Source organism: Solea solea, chromosome 19, assembly GCF_958295425.1.
Source record: "Solea solea chromosome 19, fSolSol10.1, whole genome shotgun sequence".
Taxonomy (NCBI): Eukaryota; Metazoa; Chordata; class Actinopteri; order Pleuronectiformes; family Soleidae; genus Solea; species Solea solea.
In genome coordinates, this window is record NC_081152.1 from 8,028,499 (window position 1) to 8,043,697 (window position 15,199).

General features: G+C 42.2%; 1 protein-coding gene across 1 annotated transcript in view; it reads right to left on the minus strand.

Moving 5' to 3' along the window:
* col27a1a (collagen, type XXVII, alpha 1a) overlaps nucleotides 1–15,199 on the minus strand; it is a 70,587-nt gene that overhangs the window by 42,217 nt on the left and 13,171 nt on the right. The window contains exons 4-7 of the mRNA XM_058616814.1: nucleotides 13,514–13,567; nucleotides 7,405–7,458; nucleotides 5,300–5,353; nucleotides 5,126–5,179 (exon numbers count right to left, since the gene is read on the minus strand). Of these exons, the coding sequence (XP_058472797.1) occupies nucleotides 5,126–5,179; nucleotides 5,300–5,353; nucleotides 7,405–7,458; nucleotides 13,514–13,567 (216 nt within the window). The remainder of the gene's footprint in view (nucleotides 1–5,125; nucleotides 5,180–5,299; nucleotides 5,354–7,404; nucleotides 7,459–13,513; nucleotides 13,568–15,199) is intronic.

The following is a 15,199-nucleotide window of genomic DNA, read 5'->3' on the forward strand; positions in this document are numbered from 1 at the left end:
GCCATTCCCACTTGTCCGCCCATGCCACGTTCTTGATGACCATGTGTGTTCAATCAGATAAACTCACCACCAGTAGAATGGTTTTCATTTACAGAAGCTCCCCAGAAGCTCCCCAGTAGCACCCCGTAAGCACCCTTCACCACATCCTACCCACTAAGCCCAGGAGGAGTGCTTAGCACATTTTGGCAAGCACAAAATAAAACACATTTTGTGTCTACAAGTAATATAGCATACCTCTGACTTCTTACCAGCTAAATGGGGCACGCTTAACTCTGTGTGTGTTGATAGGAACAACCTCATGTTTTTTTGCACAACACCAATGATGAATGTGTGTCTTCCACTGGACAGTGCCATGGAGCCCGCTTTCCACCTCTCGCTCCAAAATCACTCTACAGCATGAAAGCCTGATGATCGCTCAGAGTAATCACCCGGCTCCATGCATGTGTTGCATGCACAGCAGAACATAAACCGTCCATGCGGATGTCTGGTCGAGGACAGACGAAACAAACAAATGCATTTAACTAACCAGACAATTTGGTTGAAATCTTGCCAGTGGAAAAACATCTCTCATCTCATCCCTGTCTGCACCGCAATCTCAGCAGCATGTTTACTTGCATGCAGTATCGTTATTAAGCTACTCGCACGGTGGAAGATGGAGCGCTCATTTGTTGTACTTCTTGTAAAACATGCAAAGAAAGGACGGTTAATCTGAATTCTACCGTAATTACAGCGCTGATGGTTTGCAGCAGGAGCAAAAAGGAGACGGTTTGGTTTGGAACAGGTTTTTGAGAGGCTCAGACAGATTAATGCTGTACATTAAACAGCTTGAATGAGTATAATTAAAACTAAGTATAATTAATAGTCTCTCAAGTTCATGCAGGGAAATAACAGTAAAATGATATGGTTTGAACATGATATGAAGGGAAAACGATTTATGTATGTCATACAGTTGGTGGGAACAGCAACTGAATGATAAAATTATGCAATAAAGCAGCGTCAGTCATCGTTGACCCTATGATCATTGTCATCTGATTTCTTTGTTGTTATTATATTAAAACATAAACTGACCATGATGCGTCATCAGAGATTAAGGAAACATGTTAAATTGAAATACTGGCTTCCCTGATAACAATGGATGCAGTAGTGAATTCACAAAATTCACTTGTGGGCTACAAATTCTGTTGATGTGTTGGTTTGGTTATGGTCTTGGTTTTGGTTTTCTGTTGTGCCACCCACTGCCAACCACCCAATCACACAGCTTGGAGCATTTCAACACAGAGAGCACCTAGCTGCCATGTATCTGAACATGACCAATCAAACCAAACATAAAAAGCTTCACTACACCTCTCAAAAACGTCTTGACCAGAAGAGACCAAAGAAACTAGGGTCTGCAGTGTAGAGGCATTAAAATATAGTCAGCAGAAAACAGAGGAAGTGGAAGACAGACATGTTCTCTCTTTCCCTTTCTCTCATACACTTACGATATTTAAGGCATATGATGTTTTCATCAGATAGATCTCAATGTGGACACTGGTGACATTGACCTATTTTAATACCAGGTGTAAATACAATCATTACTGCTTACAAGACTCCATATCCATATCAAAACTTGCAGGTCAAACCCTAGCAGTTAGTGCTACTAGACAGTATGTCTTGGCTTCCAGGGAGAAAAAGCAGAGGTAGTGAGAAAGACAGATGGAGAAAAGGAAAAAAGTGAGAGGAGACAGATCAACTAGCAGTGAGAATAGACAGAAAAAGAATGGATGAAAGCAGTAAGGTGAGAGCGACACATGTGGCTTGTAATGCAACCTTGTAGTTGAGGTTTGGCCTTGTGTGCGTCTCCTCTCGCTGACCTTGCCTACCATACTGAAAAGCCATTCTGTCGAGAGTCTGCTGGGTAGAGCAAATGTTGTGCAGAGCAGAACATGCTTGGCTTGTCCGGTGGTGTAAAATCACACTCTCCTATCACACGTTCAAAGGACAACTGCTTTCTCCATTAAAGGTTTCCATGGAAAACTGGAAAACGCCAGCCAAAATTCCAGAAATCCCGGTTGATGTATCAAGCTAAAGCTGATTTAGAACATGCATGTATGTGTGCGTGTGTATGTTTGGGTGAATGTGTGAAAGGGGAAAAATTTCTGAGGAGAACAGAGGAAAAGCTGCTGTTCTTCTGTTTTCCTAAACCACAGCTTTGGAGCAAAGTGCCAAAGAGCTAGAGAGTGGTACGAAGAGGAAGAAACAGCACATGGGTGTTTCAGGGTGGCCTGCCACTGCAGTGTAATTGCACTACGAGTAATCATCTCCTTTCAGCATTGTACTAATGTTGTACCAACTAACCCTCAGTGTCTCAGTGGAGAGACCTGCAGTAGGGAACGCCTGGGACTTTCCACCTGAGCTGAGTGAAAAGGAACTGAACAAAGCCTGTTTCAAGGCACAGACTTTTTGCTCCGACAGCACAGTTTGGAAATTGACTCACACCTCGGTCATAGTTCTGCGATGTGTAGGCACGTCATATCATGTTTTATTAAAAGCCCAGCTGAGAGCTATAGAAGTAATTGTGCATTGTCTTAGTGCAGGATGAAAACCGCTCAGTGTTTGTGTATGGAAAAGGAAGCTGACGCTTGTGGTTAATTTAACAAGTTTCCTACACAGTCATCAGATCTGTGGTTCATTGACCAGAATCTGAGGCAAGCTCTCATGAAGTCAAAGTGTGTGTTGATTAGGTTGCTACAGCAACAACTCCAAATTCATGACTGAGTGATGTAATTATGATCTTCTAATGAGAACTTACAATAAACAGTAATGGTTTGTGTTTATATAGCGCTTTTCTAGTCTTGATGACCATTCAAATTATCACTCATCTTTCATAGCCATTGACATGCTGCCGCCACAGCCCAAGGACACATTAGCATGTTGACTAGCGGAGCCGGGAATGTAACCTACAACCTTTGAGTGGAAAGACGACTCGCTCTACCATTGAGCTGCCACATAACAAGTATTGATGGGCCTCAACTCAGTGTAGACCATGTATTAAATGGATATCATCTCGTGGTTGCTTAACAAACTCCCAGATCTGTGATTTGTCCAACACAACATCCGTTATTGAAACCGGACGCTCACAACCGTTACCTGCCACCAGGCTCCTATTGGCTATACTCAGTCCTTCTGGTGTCCACTTATTATGTGCCGTCTATTTTCCTGTAAATGGGAACTTCATTTACAAAACTGACATTATGTTCAACTGAGGAAGACGTAAAGCTGTCAGTTAACAATAAACTCCTCAGGAAAATGTTTACTGACAATATAAACATAGTTAGAAGTGGGCTCATTTCCACATACACAAACATATGTTTGCAACCAATGGAGTCACCCCTGTCGGCCAACGTCACTTTTTCAAATGTGAAGACTACATCTATATCTGCTTAAATACAGTGTATATGTATGCGTGTATAGTGATCTTACCTTTATGATACTTTACGTCTACCTTCATTCCTGTAACCTGTGCTCTCTCACCTTTGACTCACGCATCACTGGGTTAGTTGTCTAATCACTTCCAAGACCCATTTAACTTGAAACAAAACTGTGAATGTTTTCCACTAGCTTTTCATTTTCCATTCTGGCTGAGTGTGTATGTGAAAAAGAGACAGAGACATACAAATAGACACGGGGACACACACACACTGCGAGACAGAGAGAAACGCTGATTCCTAACAAAAGCCATATGTTAAGCTTCAGGCAGTCGTCCAACTCGACTCCGACACTCTGGCAAGACAGCGGATACATGCAGAGGCACTTTACGTTTCTGCTGAAATGCATATCATCTCCGTGCTATATTTATTCAACTATTGTTTTTTCTACTCTGTTTGAAATGTGCACATGGTTCTATTAAAATACATAACGTAACTGAAAACAGTTTTTGAGATGTTCTTCTGTCACCATGGGATGTATGTTTACATCTGAATGTTTGGGAAAAGGTGAAACAGATGAGGGTGGCACAGGCTTGCAGTGGTTAGCACTGTCGCCACACATCAAGAAGGTTCTCAGTTTAAATCCCAGCAAAGCGAGGAGCTTCTCTGTGTGGAGTTTGCATGTTCTTTCCATTCACGGTGTCTTTCCTTAGTCCAAAGACTTTGCAGATTGGGATCAGATTAACTGGGGACTAACTGTGAGTACTTGTTTGTCTCTGTATGTTAGCAGGCTCTGTGATAGGCTGCTGACCTGTGCTCTGCCTTCCTCCCAAAGATTGGCTCCAGCTCTCCCTGCAGCGCTCAAAGCCAAGGATAAGCCGTATAGATAATTGATGGATGAAGTAATTGTGACGACTGTGGGGAACAAACATGACGCATAATTTGTAGGGATCATGTCTTCCTGACTTTTTTTTTGTCAAACATACCCCCAGAGCAATAAACTCTATAGGCTTTTGTTCCAAATGTGTTCAATTATTATATAACACAGTAGTTTATTTTAATCACAACAGTACCTTGCATTGGCCCAATTACTTTTAGGTATTAGGTCATTTTTTTTCATTGTCCATTCACTGTATGTAGTTTGTTTTTCTTTGACAAAATCAACTGGAGTACAATTTTTCCACACTCTATGGCAACTGCAGCAGTTTATAATCTTGATGTCACGCATGCAGGAATTCATGAACACAATCATGAACAAAAGACACACAGCAGCAGCAGCAGCAGCAACTCAAACTTTCCCCTCGGATTTACTCTTTGTCTACATGTTCCACTTCTGTCTCCCAGAAACTCTGTCCCACTTTTTCCTCCTCACACTCATGAATCACTCAAATTGCGACTTAAGAAACATCTAAGGCACAAGCATTTTTGCACGAGTGCATGAGCTTGTGATCCACATCCTTTTCCCACTGATGACAAAAATCCTCCCTCTTGACAAACTTCCTGCCAACATTAAGACCCCTCTGTGCAGGATCCAGCAAGCACACATGGTGATCACAGTACAAAATGAACAAGAGAGACAGTGAGAGTTAGGTTACACACACATCGAGACATGTTGATGAAAAGAACAAAACAAAAACAACGCAGACAGAACACAAGGGCGGGAATTTCTTGTAAGGGTTCTAAGATGTTTTGAGGAGACCTGAGATATTCAGTCTTACCGTTCGGCCTTGTTGTCCAATCAGGCCAACTGGGCCAATAACCCCTGGATCTCCCTGAGACACAAAGCAAAAAAATGTTAGCTGGTAATAATGCATGAAACAGTGAAATATACATTTGATAGACATTTGCCACACAGAACATTGTTATGAACTAATAATGGAGAGCTATAATACCTTATCTCCTTTAGGTGCTGGTCCAGGTGAGATGCCAGGGTCTCCTTTTCTCCCCTTAAAGTAAAAAAAAACACAAGAGTCAAAATTATTCTTAACACAACTCTGTCAAACACAACAAACAATCATATTAACTAAATGACTTCACTCTCCTACTGCTTTCATTTGGAGAAGGAGAGGGTTCAGGCGACAGAAACTTGCTGCTATAAATAACATAATGCCAAAGCAGGGGGCGACAAGTGATGAAAAAGAATTGAGTTTTTATGTGAGTGAAAAAAATTCAAAGAAAAACCAGTTCAGATGTTTTTCCTAAGCTGCAGTGCGTTACGTGGCCTCAGTGCCCCTCCAGTCACACACACCACGCTTCATTGTCAGCAGGTAACAATAATGGGGCTTCAGCACATCAAAGCAACGATCGGAAATTAGTCTGAGCCCCGACTGTCGCTCTTTCCCCTCGGACCCCTGCCTTTTACAACCTTGTTTCATTTATTAACGATGAAAGAGGAAAAGCTGGTGCAGCTAAGAGACATCAAACACTTTCCGCTCATTCTCTCGATGCACCTGCTCGGCACCATGAAAGCACTCGCTGAGGAGCGGCTTGACAAATGTATGTCTTCTCCATTTTTATCACTCAACTGGTGTTACTCTCATGCTTTTGGGTGTTTTTTATTATATTTCTGTGGAGTGAGAGAGGCATGAACGTATGGTCTTTAGCAAGGGACTTTTAAAAAGTATGCATCTTAAATGAAAAGTTTAAGGGAGTTCACTTCTTCAGCTTTGCATAAAGAACAGAAACAGGGAGAAACAGTTGAAATGTAATAGAAAATCCAATGAAGCACCTACGAGAGTCAATAATTACTTTGTTGCCTGGGGCGTAATAAGTTCCTTAAAATTCCTAGTCGTCATAACCCTACAATAAACCCACAGATCATAATTTTCATCTGCTTTTGTGCAGTTAAACCAGTGCAGTCTAACATTAAGCTTAATAGGCACAGAATTGTATTACTGCTGGACAGAGTCAGACAAGCTCTTTTCTCCCGATACCACTGTTTGTTCTATAAAATAGGTAACACAACCATAGCTTTCAGACGACTGGCATCAGTTTTCCCATCTACTGTACTTTTCTGCAAGAATGCAAATATGAGTGTTTCCCAAAAAATGTTGAACGTTTACTGCCCCAAGCTAGTTTCCATTTCCAAAAATTCAAAACTTCTATTTCTGCCAAGGACCTCGACATACACAGGCACTGGCTTTGTTGAAGTGTTCGTCAGAGATAATGGCAGATAAGAATACAATTTGGGTCATAAGGAAGGGAGGGGGAAGGAAAGCGGAGGAATGTAATTATGACAAGGAAAGGGAAGGGAAATTATAAATTGCAGCTGTGAGACAACAACAAACATCGTCACTTTGACCAGGGGAGGTCAGGGTTGTAGTTGATGGGGATGGGCAGCAAAACCACAGCTGTCATTTATATAAGGCGTTTGTTTAATGCGCTATAAATACAGGTAGTGGTCCTCACTATGTGCTCTGGCGCCATAGTGACAGAGGTCAGGCCTGTTTACTCAGACATATATCAGTGAGGACAATCAGATAAGGAACGTGGAGGATTTGTCGTGGTGCATGGACACCTCGTGTCCACACAGATTTAAAGTTGGAAAGATTTAATTGGAGTTCACACTTTCTGAGTTGCAATGTCTGTCCTCAGAGCTCTGATAAATCACTTCAACTGCCTGGCTGTCAGACTCTCCCATCACCCTGGGGACCCTTGGCTTTAAACTAATACAATCAATATATATGGTAAATTTCAGGTCGATCTACAAAAACATGAACAAATGGGACCGTTACGGCACACATCTCCTTCTAATCCATGTCAGCATTAAGTCTTGTTGAGTTTGTAGTATTATAAACTCCCAGTTGTTAGTGCACTGTTGTGAATAAGCAGTAAAACCCATAAAAACACAGCACCCTTGTTTATCTTTATGGAGTCAGTCGATTATATAATAAAAGTAACAAATGCGCATAGAACTGAAGATCATAAACCTCTTATTGAATACTCAATGAACAGTACAGGCAAGTATCATGTGAATATTTGTGACTATGTAAGATACCTTGAGCCCAGGTGGACCAGATCGGCCAGGGTTTCCATGGGGACCAGGCGCTCCCTGTGGGAAGAGAGGAAAAAAAAAAAAAATCAAAGAGTGATTGTGATCTGTATCAGTCTTCATGTGTGTGATAAAGCTGATGCAGACTTTGGCTACTGTGAGTGAAACCAGAGAAGGGGGGGGGCACAGTCTGTCTGGAGAAACTCAGCCTCCCTGCTCTTTTAACCTATTTTCCTATACATCAATTGTGTGTATGTGTGTGAGTTGGGGGGTGAGGTATTTGGGGTTGGTGTTGGGGGGTAGAGGCTTATGGAAAATGGGGCTCTGTGGAGCTGTTTTACCATATGGATGTGGTTTTCCTGGTCCTTGTTGCTCCTCACCCCCCCTCCACTCCACACATACACACACACACACACACATACATACACACAAACACACATATGCCAAGCCTCTTAATGAGTAATACAGATCACCCTGTATCATAACATTTTGAATTCCTCCACTGGTGTGTGTTTCTGTCTGCATTGGCCGATGCTGAGGAAAGGAACACAACTGTGTCTGTAAGTAAACAAAGCGAGCTCTACAGTAGCAGCATATTGGTAACGTGAACCATCTCGCCTCGTCCAGCAGCCCCCACGGGAAGGTTTAGCAGAAAACCTCTGGAAGCCAGAGAATGAATCTACTCGTTTTTTTTTGCTTTGGTTTAAACAACAGCCATGAGACAGACACGTGGATGGGGTTATTTGCTATATTTTCTCCATCTATCCATCCTTCTGTCTATCTCCTTTTGACCTCATTCCTGCCCTCCATGTGGTTTGGGACCCATGGGCCCCTAACCTTCCCTCCCCCCTGTGCTGGGTCGAGGGTCAAACGAGTCAGAGAGAGCGGAAAAAACCCCACACAACTGCTTTAAGAGCTGGGTGAGTGAGTTTGACTGAGGTGAGTCAAAACAAATCAGTAAGTCATTTTCTTTTTGTGATCCGGTCTGCAGCAACAAAAAAACATAGATATCCAGAGAAGGCAGCTCACTATTATCCTGTTGTGAAAAGAAAGAAAAAAAAGGCCTGGGTTTTGGGCTGGGTTATACCACGCAACAAAACAAGCCCTTTGATCCAATGTTCAAAAGCAGATACTGGTCGGGTGCAGACATGACAACATCAATGCCTTTTCATGTAAGTGCTACTCCTGTCAAAGGCCGCTTTGATGACAGACATGTTGATGATTCACACGAGAGACAGGATGTCATGGATGAGCAGCACATGAGTAAGCGTGTTACCGTTATCTCTGACGAGTGAACCACAGAACACACGGGACCAGTAGCTAAGATAATGTTTTGACAACAGCTTATCTTTTCTTTTTTTTTACCTTTTCACGCACAAGATATTTTCACTCCAAGGACTCATGTGATTTACACCATTCCCCTCCAACGCACTCTTCCCCCTTTCATTTTCTTTTTGTACACAGCTGACGTTCCCTCGAGAGTTACTTTACTCTGGCCAAACGCCGGTATTAAGGGACACTGTCGTGCCTTAAATAAACCTAAACAAACGAGACATGTTTGAATTACATGTTTCAAAATGAACCCTGTGGTTCGCCGCAGTTTGGGCCGTACACTTGTATTCACAGGCTGGCAGTGACATTTGGGCCTGAGCTCTTGCGTCCATGCCGTGTCCCTTCTGCTCACAACAGGTGTCTAATTAGAGAAGACCAGGGTGGGGTGCGCATAAGCTGAGGGCTATCAAATGGAAAAAACCACCAACCTCTAAAAAGCAATGCAGGGCGTTGCTGTGGTTCGCGTGGTAATAATACTACAAGCTTTATGCAAATTCAACCAATTTTAAGTTGAGACCAAATGGTCAAAATTGAAACAAGCGGTAGTTCCTAATGGTGCCATGTGTGCTGCCTTCTCTGAGGTTTATAAATATCTGTGCTTGAATCTACAAAATTGAAAATCCACACACCATACGAGTGAAAAAAAAAAATCCTTAAAATCCGGGTGCATGACATCACCCTCAAGGCTACATTCCTTTGTTCACAGCAGAGTCCGTTAATGGGCTGCGCCGTAAACAAAGTCTGACTTTCAACACAAGCTCGTAACTGTTTAAATGTATATACAGTCACCGTATTAAAGATAAAAGAGACTCCGTATGATGCTGTGCCAAATTAGAGCCGTAGGGGCAACGTCTGGATCACTGACATTAGATAAAGAGAGAGCGTGTGAGACTGCCGGACATCTTCATAATTAAAGATCCCTGTCATCACACACACACACGCATACAAACATAGTAAAAAGTCAGGAACAATATTTCACTTCAAGTCTCTATAGCATGCTTTGCGTTCACTGAATAAAAACAAAAGAGCAGAATTTGCAGCTCAGTGCCACATAAATTACAGGAAAACTTCATAATAAGTAAGGCAGACACGGAGAATGAATTCAGCTGTGCTGGTGATGAGCCAAACATTTAAATCTATTTGCTTTAAGAGCCAAAGTTTAATACGCCATGCAGTGACATTGTGGAAGTACATAGGAGGAAGGAAACGGTAAGTAATCCAAATGATCATTTAGGCATTTACAACAATAACAGTAATATATCTTAATGGCCATGACCACTGTTACAATTTCATTGGAAGACCAAGCGCCAGTTTTAGGCCAAACATTTAAAATCTGGTATTAAAAAGCCTCCAAATGGGGAATATAGGATTGGAAGCGCGGGTCCTCGAGTCTATTGCAGTAATTTTCCAGAGGAGAAATCCATATATACAGTTTACACTAAGAATTAGAGGGATCCTTAAAAAACTTGATTGGTTGCCTTGATTGTGTTGCCAACACAATGCCCAAAACAGAACTTCACATTTAAAAGTAATCTTTCCAGCTTTCTATCTAAAATGTCCATCTGGGACCTTTATATGCAATTGAAGCAACTTGTGAAATAAGGTTTGGACTCGGGAGGCATGAGAACAAATTTTACCCGCACAAAGACTCTTTTGAACGAGCAGGTTCCAGACGACACACGCAGCCAGTCAGGCTTGTGCACCAGCGATGCATCCACCCTATGTTTCCCCTCACACCCTCCTACCACTGCCATCACTATACACCTACAAACAGACTCCAAAGAGTTCATCCCGACGAGCAGAGGCCTCTGTGCTGACAGGGGGTTGCTATGGTGACAGCGTCTCACACTCATATGTGTGGGATCAGAGGTCAGGGTTCATGGGTGGTGCTGGCTGGGCTCAATGGTGCTCTGTGTGTCATCATACCAGTAACTTCCAGTAATCCAGCGCTAAGGAGGGTCATACAAAAAAAAAAAGGAGTTGGCAGAGCTGCAGACTGCTCTCCTCACAAAGAAGAAGGTGCGTAGAAATCATCCTTTTCCACCTCATCCTGCAGCCTCAGCGACTTGCACACATAAATTAAGACGTGGCATAAATGATCTATCTACCAACACACAAATTTCCTTTTCTTAATTGAAACCAAACCCTTATTGTTTGGACAGCATGTGTTTGTGAGTGCATGCCTGAATGTGCACACACACACACACACACATATATATATGGAAGCAGCAATTAAAATTGATAAATGTTTTTGTTTACAGGAAAGCTCTTTATACAGGAAGGTCAAAAACACCACCGCATACATCTGTGCTACATGCTGTCGGATTAGTGCTGCAGCGCGTATACTCTACTGCATACTGTGTGTAATTGTATGTGTGAGGAAAGTAAAATGACTGAGGTCAGTGTCGGACACTGGTGGTATGTTTGCAAGTGACCTCTGTTAAAGTGGCATCAAAACCAATGGCCTTTACAAGTGCTTTTTTATTGAAGAGGCTCGTTTTCATTGTCCGTGCTTTGCAAACCAACCACTTCCACTGTCAATGACACACAGGCAGTTCAACAGCTGCTTTGCCGGGGCTGACAAAGGCCACGTCTTAGCCAGGATGTAAATCAGCACGAAGCGATTGGTTGATGCATTCTGCTGATGAACGAGGTTTGGCAAGAGACACAGAAGCTTTATCGAGAACCACTTAAGCCTCTTTCACGCTAAAGTTAGCAGGTATACCAAGGATTTTTGAATCCATATGAATCCGCTACAAAAAAAGGGGAGATCAACACCCTTCCCACTGCCAGGGGATGACCTTGTTATTTTTCACCCCTGCATCACCCGTGTGTCAACTGTGATGTCAAAGACAACATCTTAACTTATTATGTTGTATCTTTTCCTGCCGTCTCAGTCGTTGAGATGATCTGTCTGATGAAATAAACGTTTTTAAAAAATGAAGAGTCATTGCAAACATTAATGTTAATAGCTTTTATCAAGGGCCGGAAGATGAACGAGCGTCGCCAGTGTTGCACAGGAATTAGCGCACTGCTGTCAACAATGGAGCAGATGAAGAATTTGTTCTTCATCTGCTCCATTGTTCCCACAGAGCAGCTGATAAAAATAAAATGATCTAAACCCTGGATTAAACTGTTTCTTGACCAGGAGGAATGGGGTATGAAGAGACAACATTTTATACTCAAACCAGTCCAGGAGTGGAAAGGGATTTTTATGTTCATTTGACGAGAGGAACGACCATTTATTATGTTGCATAATTACTTATTTTTGTGTGAAAATTGTTCAAGTAAAATACGGCTGCTGCTTGGTTATACACACTCACATAAATCTCACACGTAACAATACTTGGCTTGACAGTGTGCACATACCTCTGTGCCTAAGATCAGTCAAGGCTTTATTTCAGTTTGATTTGGATCAAATGAAATACACCTAAGTGGAAGTGATGTTGGGGGAACTACTACACTTACTGGATAGGAGGTGCTGCTGGGGCTTAAATAGCTTTAATTAGAGTCAGACAAAGACCTCCTTATACATCTACAGTGGTCGGGGATCATAGAGACTTTAGCTTAACAGCCTTTCAAACAAAGAACCACAAAACCACCTCAGTAATAAAAATAGCAAAACAATCAAAAGACAAAGACGTATTCATCCAAATATATACAGTGCAGCCACTGTGTAGACTTCGCTTTGGCCGATTGTTTTCAAATCAAAGTCGCAATAAGCAAATCGCAAAGGCTGCAATTTAAAACCTGCATGTTTGACTGTTCTATTTTGGAAACAATCGTTAGCTTTGCCTTTTCATCCTTGTATTAGTATGAGTATTAGTATTAGAACAGGTAAATAGAAAATTATTACAATTTTCATCCTGAGGGGAGCATGAACATGTGCACCAGATTTTGTGGGAATGTTGTGGCGCTAGAGGAAAAATACGGTCACTCGGATTCCCCTTCATGGCAGTATGGGTAGCAGCACAATAATAAAATAATAAAATGTAATAGTTAATGAGGTATTTCAGAGTGAAACACTTAAAACCACATTGCTATCATAGCGAGGAAGTGAGGAGGAATTCCTAAAGGAAGACCCAAGAATGAGACCATGTCTATTTAACTGCCTTGGAGAAAGAGGTCTTTCATTAGTCCAGAATGGGATTCCTATGAAGTGTCGGTGCAGCCTGCTGCAACAGCTCACTGAGGAGAAGAAAGTCCAGTGGAGCCATGTGTTCTCTGTCTGTTTACAGTGCTTTTATTAGGCATCCTGTGGCACAGGCAGCCCTTTGAAAGGCTGTCTTTATAGGAGCTTTCCTGTTTATGCTTAGGGGTGGGAGGTCAGCACTCACAGCCCCACGCTGAATATGGTCAATCTCCCTGCAAAGGAAAACTTTGTGCACATGTTTGTGTGTGTGTGTGTGCCTGTCAGCTGGGTGATGGGAAGGGTTTAAAGTGATGTGGGGGCCTGCACTGGAGGGTTATTATAGTAGTAACTGCAGACAGGTCCAAGACTTTGCATTGGACTCAGTTGTAACACACAGATACTGTCCTCTCTGTCCTCGTCTGTCCTTCTCTTTTTCTAAGTCACTTCTCAGCCAAACTGGGTTATTACTGACAGTATGCATTTGAGCTTTTAGTCATCATGTGCGTCAGCAGCAGCACCAAACACACACACTTAAAGAGCACATATAGTGCGAAGAAAAGTGTTTAAAGCCAGACAAAATAAGTTCTACACTTTAGAAATGGATGTGTTTGATGTGGCTTGAAGTGTGAGAGGGCAAGCGAGGATACTTACCCGAGGACCCCTCTTGCCTGGCAGACCTGGCTTCCCCAGAGGTCCTGGTAGTCCCTGGAGAGAGAGCATTGAGTCAGTGCTGTACAGTGTTTACATGCACTACACAGTCAGTCTTGTTCTATACCATAGCAATCTGATTGTATCATGCCCTATCAAAAGCATCAGGCCATTAAGACTGTATGTTTCCACAGACAGGATTCACACTGGCTGCAGGATAAAAAAAAAAAAAGAGGCCCTTTTCCATCACAGGGTGATGAGAGGCTGTGTGGCAGGAAACCATAGAAACACTAGAAATAACAGGTCATTTCCTGTGCCACTCAAGGCCCCTGTGTGGTTTTATCAGCCTTGAGCTTTTAATCACAAATATAGGGAAAGGAGAGGTGTGGAAAAACAGAATGCCTGTGGCTACTGGAGCTCCAAGACCTACCAGTATGTATCTGAATTCTGATGCAAATGTGTGTTTAAGTAGTATTTTTTACATGTTTTGTTCATTGTCAAACATGGTGCAGTATTTTTAATGAGCAGTTAAACTTAGAGATAATGCAGATATAATGATGGAGTAAAAAAGAAGTAGTAGTAGCAGCAGCAGTATCTACTGCACTTTACAGTACCCTTTCTGAAGTTTCCTCATCCCAACGTTTTTTACAGGGCTATAAATTCTAAGACACAAAGACCAATTTTCAAAACCACAACAAAATCAAAACAACACCAAACCTCTCATACACACACAGCCAATAGGCCAAAGGTTACTGTATTTGTAGCTGCTACCTGTCTGTCTGCAGTCTGGTTTATATCACTGTGATGATTAGACTTGGCCCCCTACCATTTCTTCCAGGGCGACCTACAGGGTTGAGACCACCCCTATTGTTACAGGTGGTGTGCTCAGTGGAAGCCACAAGACCTGTCAACAATAACAACACATACCACTGGCCATCTTCACACCTCCACCCTGGTTTGACTCTCCTTCTTTACACTTGACCGTCTGTTTATTGTCACTGTTCGCACCTGTCTATGAACCCGTCCAAACCCGGTATTCACCAAGTACAGGCCTGAGTGGTCATAATGCATCCTGAATGAGTCCTCACATCCAATCACAGAAATCACAGTCATTCAATTGGTTCGAGGATGCATTAGTCACCATTCCTGAGAGTGAAAAGAACTGCAAACCATCCTTAGGACTAGTCTGACTAGTGGAAGTCTAATATGAAAATGTATTCATAGACACCCCCACAATGTTTAGACTAATAGTAATTTAATTTCTTTTGTCTAATGGTTAAAGCTTTGAGTCATTTAAGTTCCTCCAGCCTCTTTTGTCTCTGTCGCACACGTGCGCACAATGACACACAAACAGGCTGACAGTGGGGCACATCTGTACAATCACACTCAATAAAAACATCTGATCATATGTGGTCACAGTAGATACCTCCACACACACCCGGCATTAATAGTCCTAAACAGCGCAATCTGGACGTGATTGGATCAACAAAGTTGGATGTAAAAACTTGGTCTTAACTGGGCCTTAAATGTTATTATTTATTTCAAAGAAATCAACATGTCATCTGATGACAAGGACTGTTTTCAGTTATGAGGATTAAGGGATTAAGTATTGGATAATAATTATTCATTGAATGTCTTGCTGTGAAAGTTTAAAACAACAATTTACAAACCCCCTCTGATCTTTGTTAG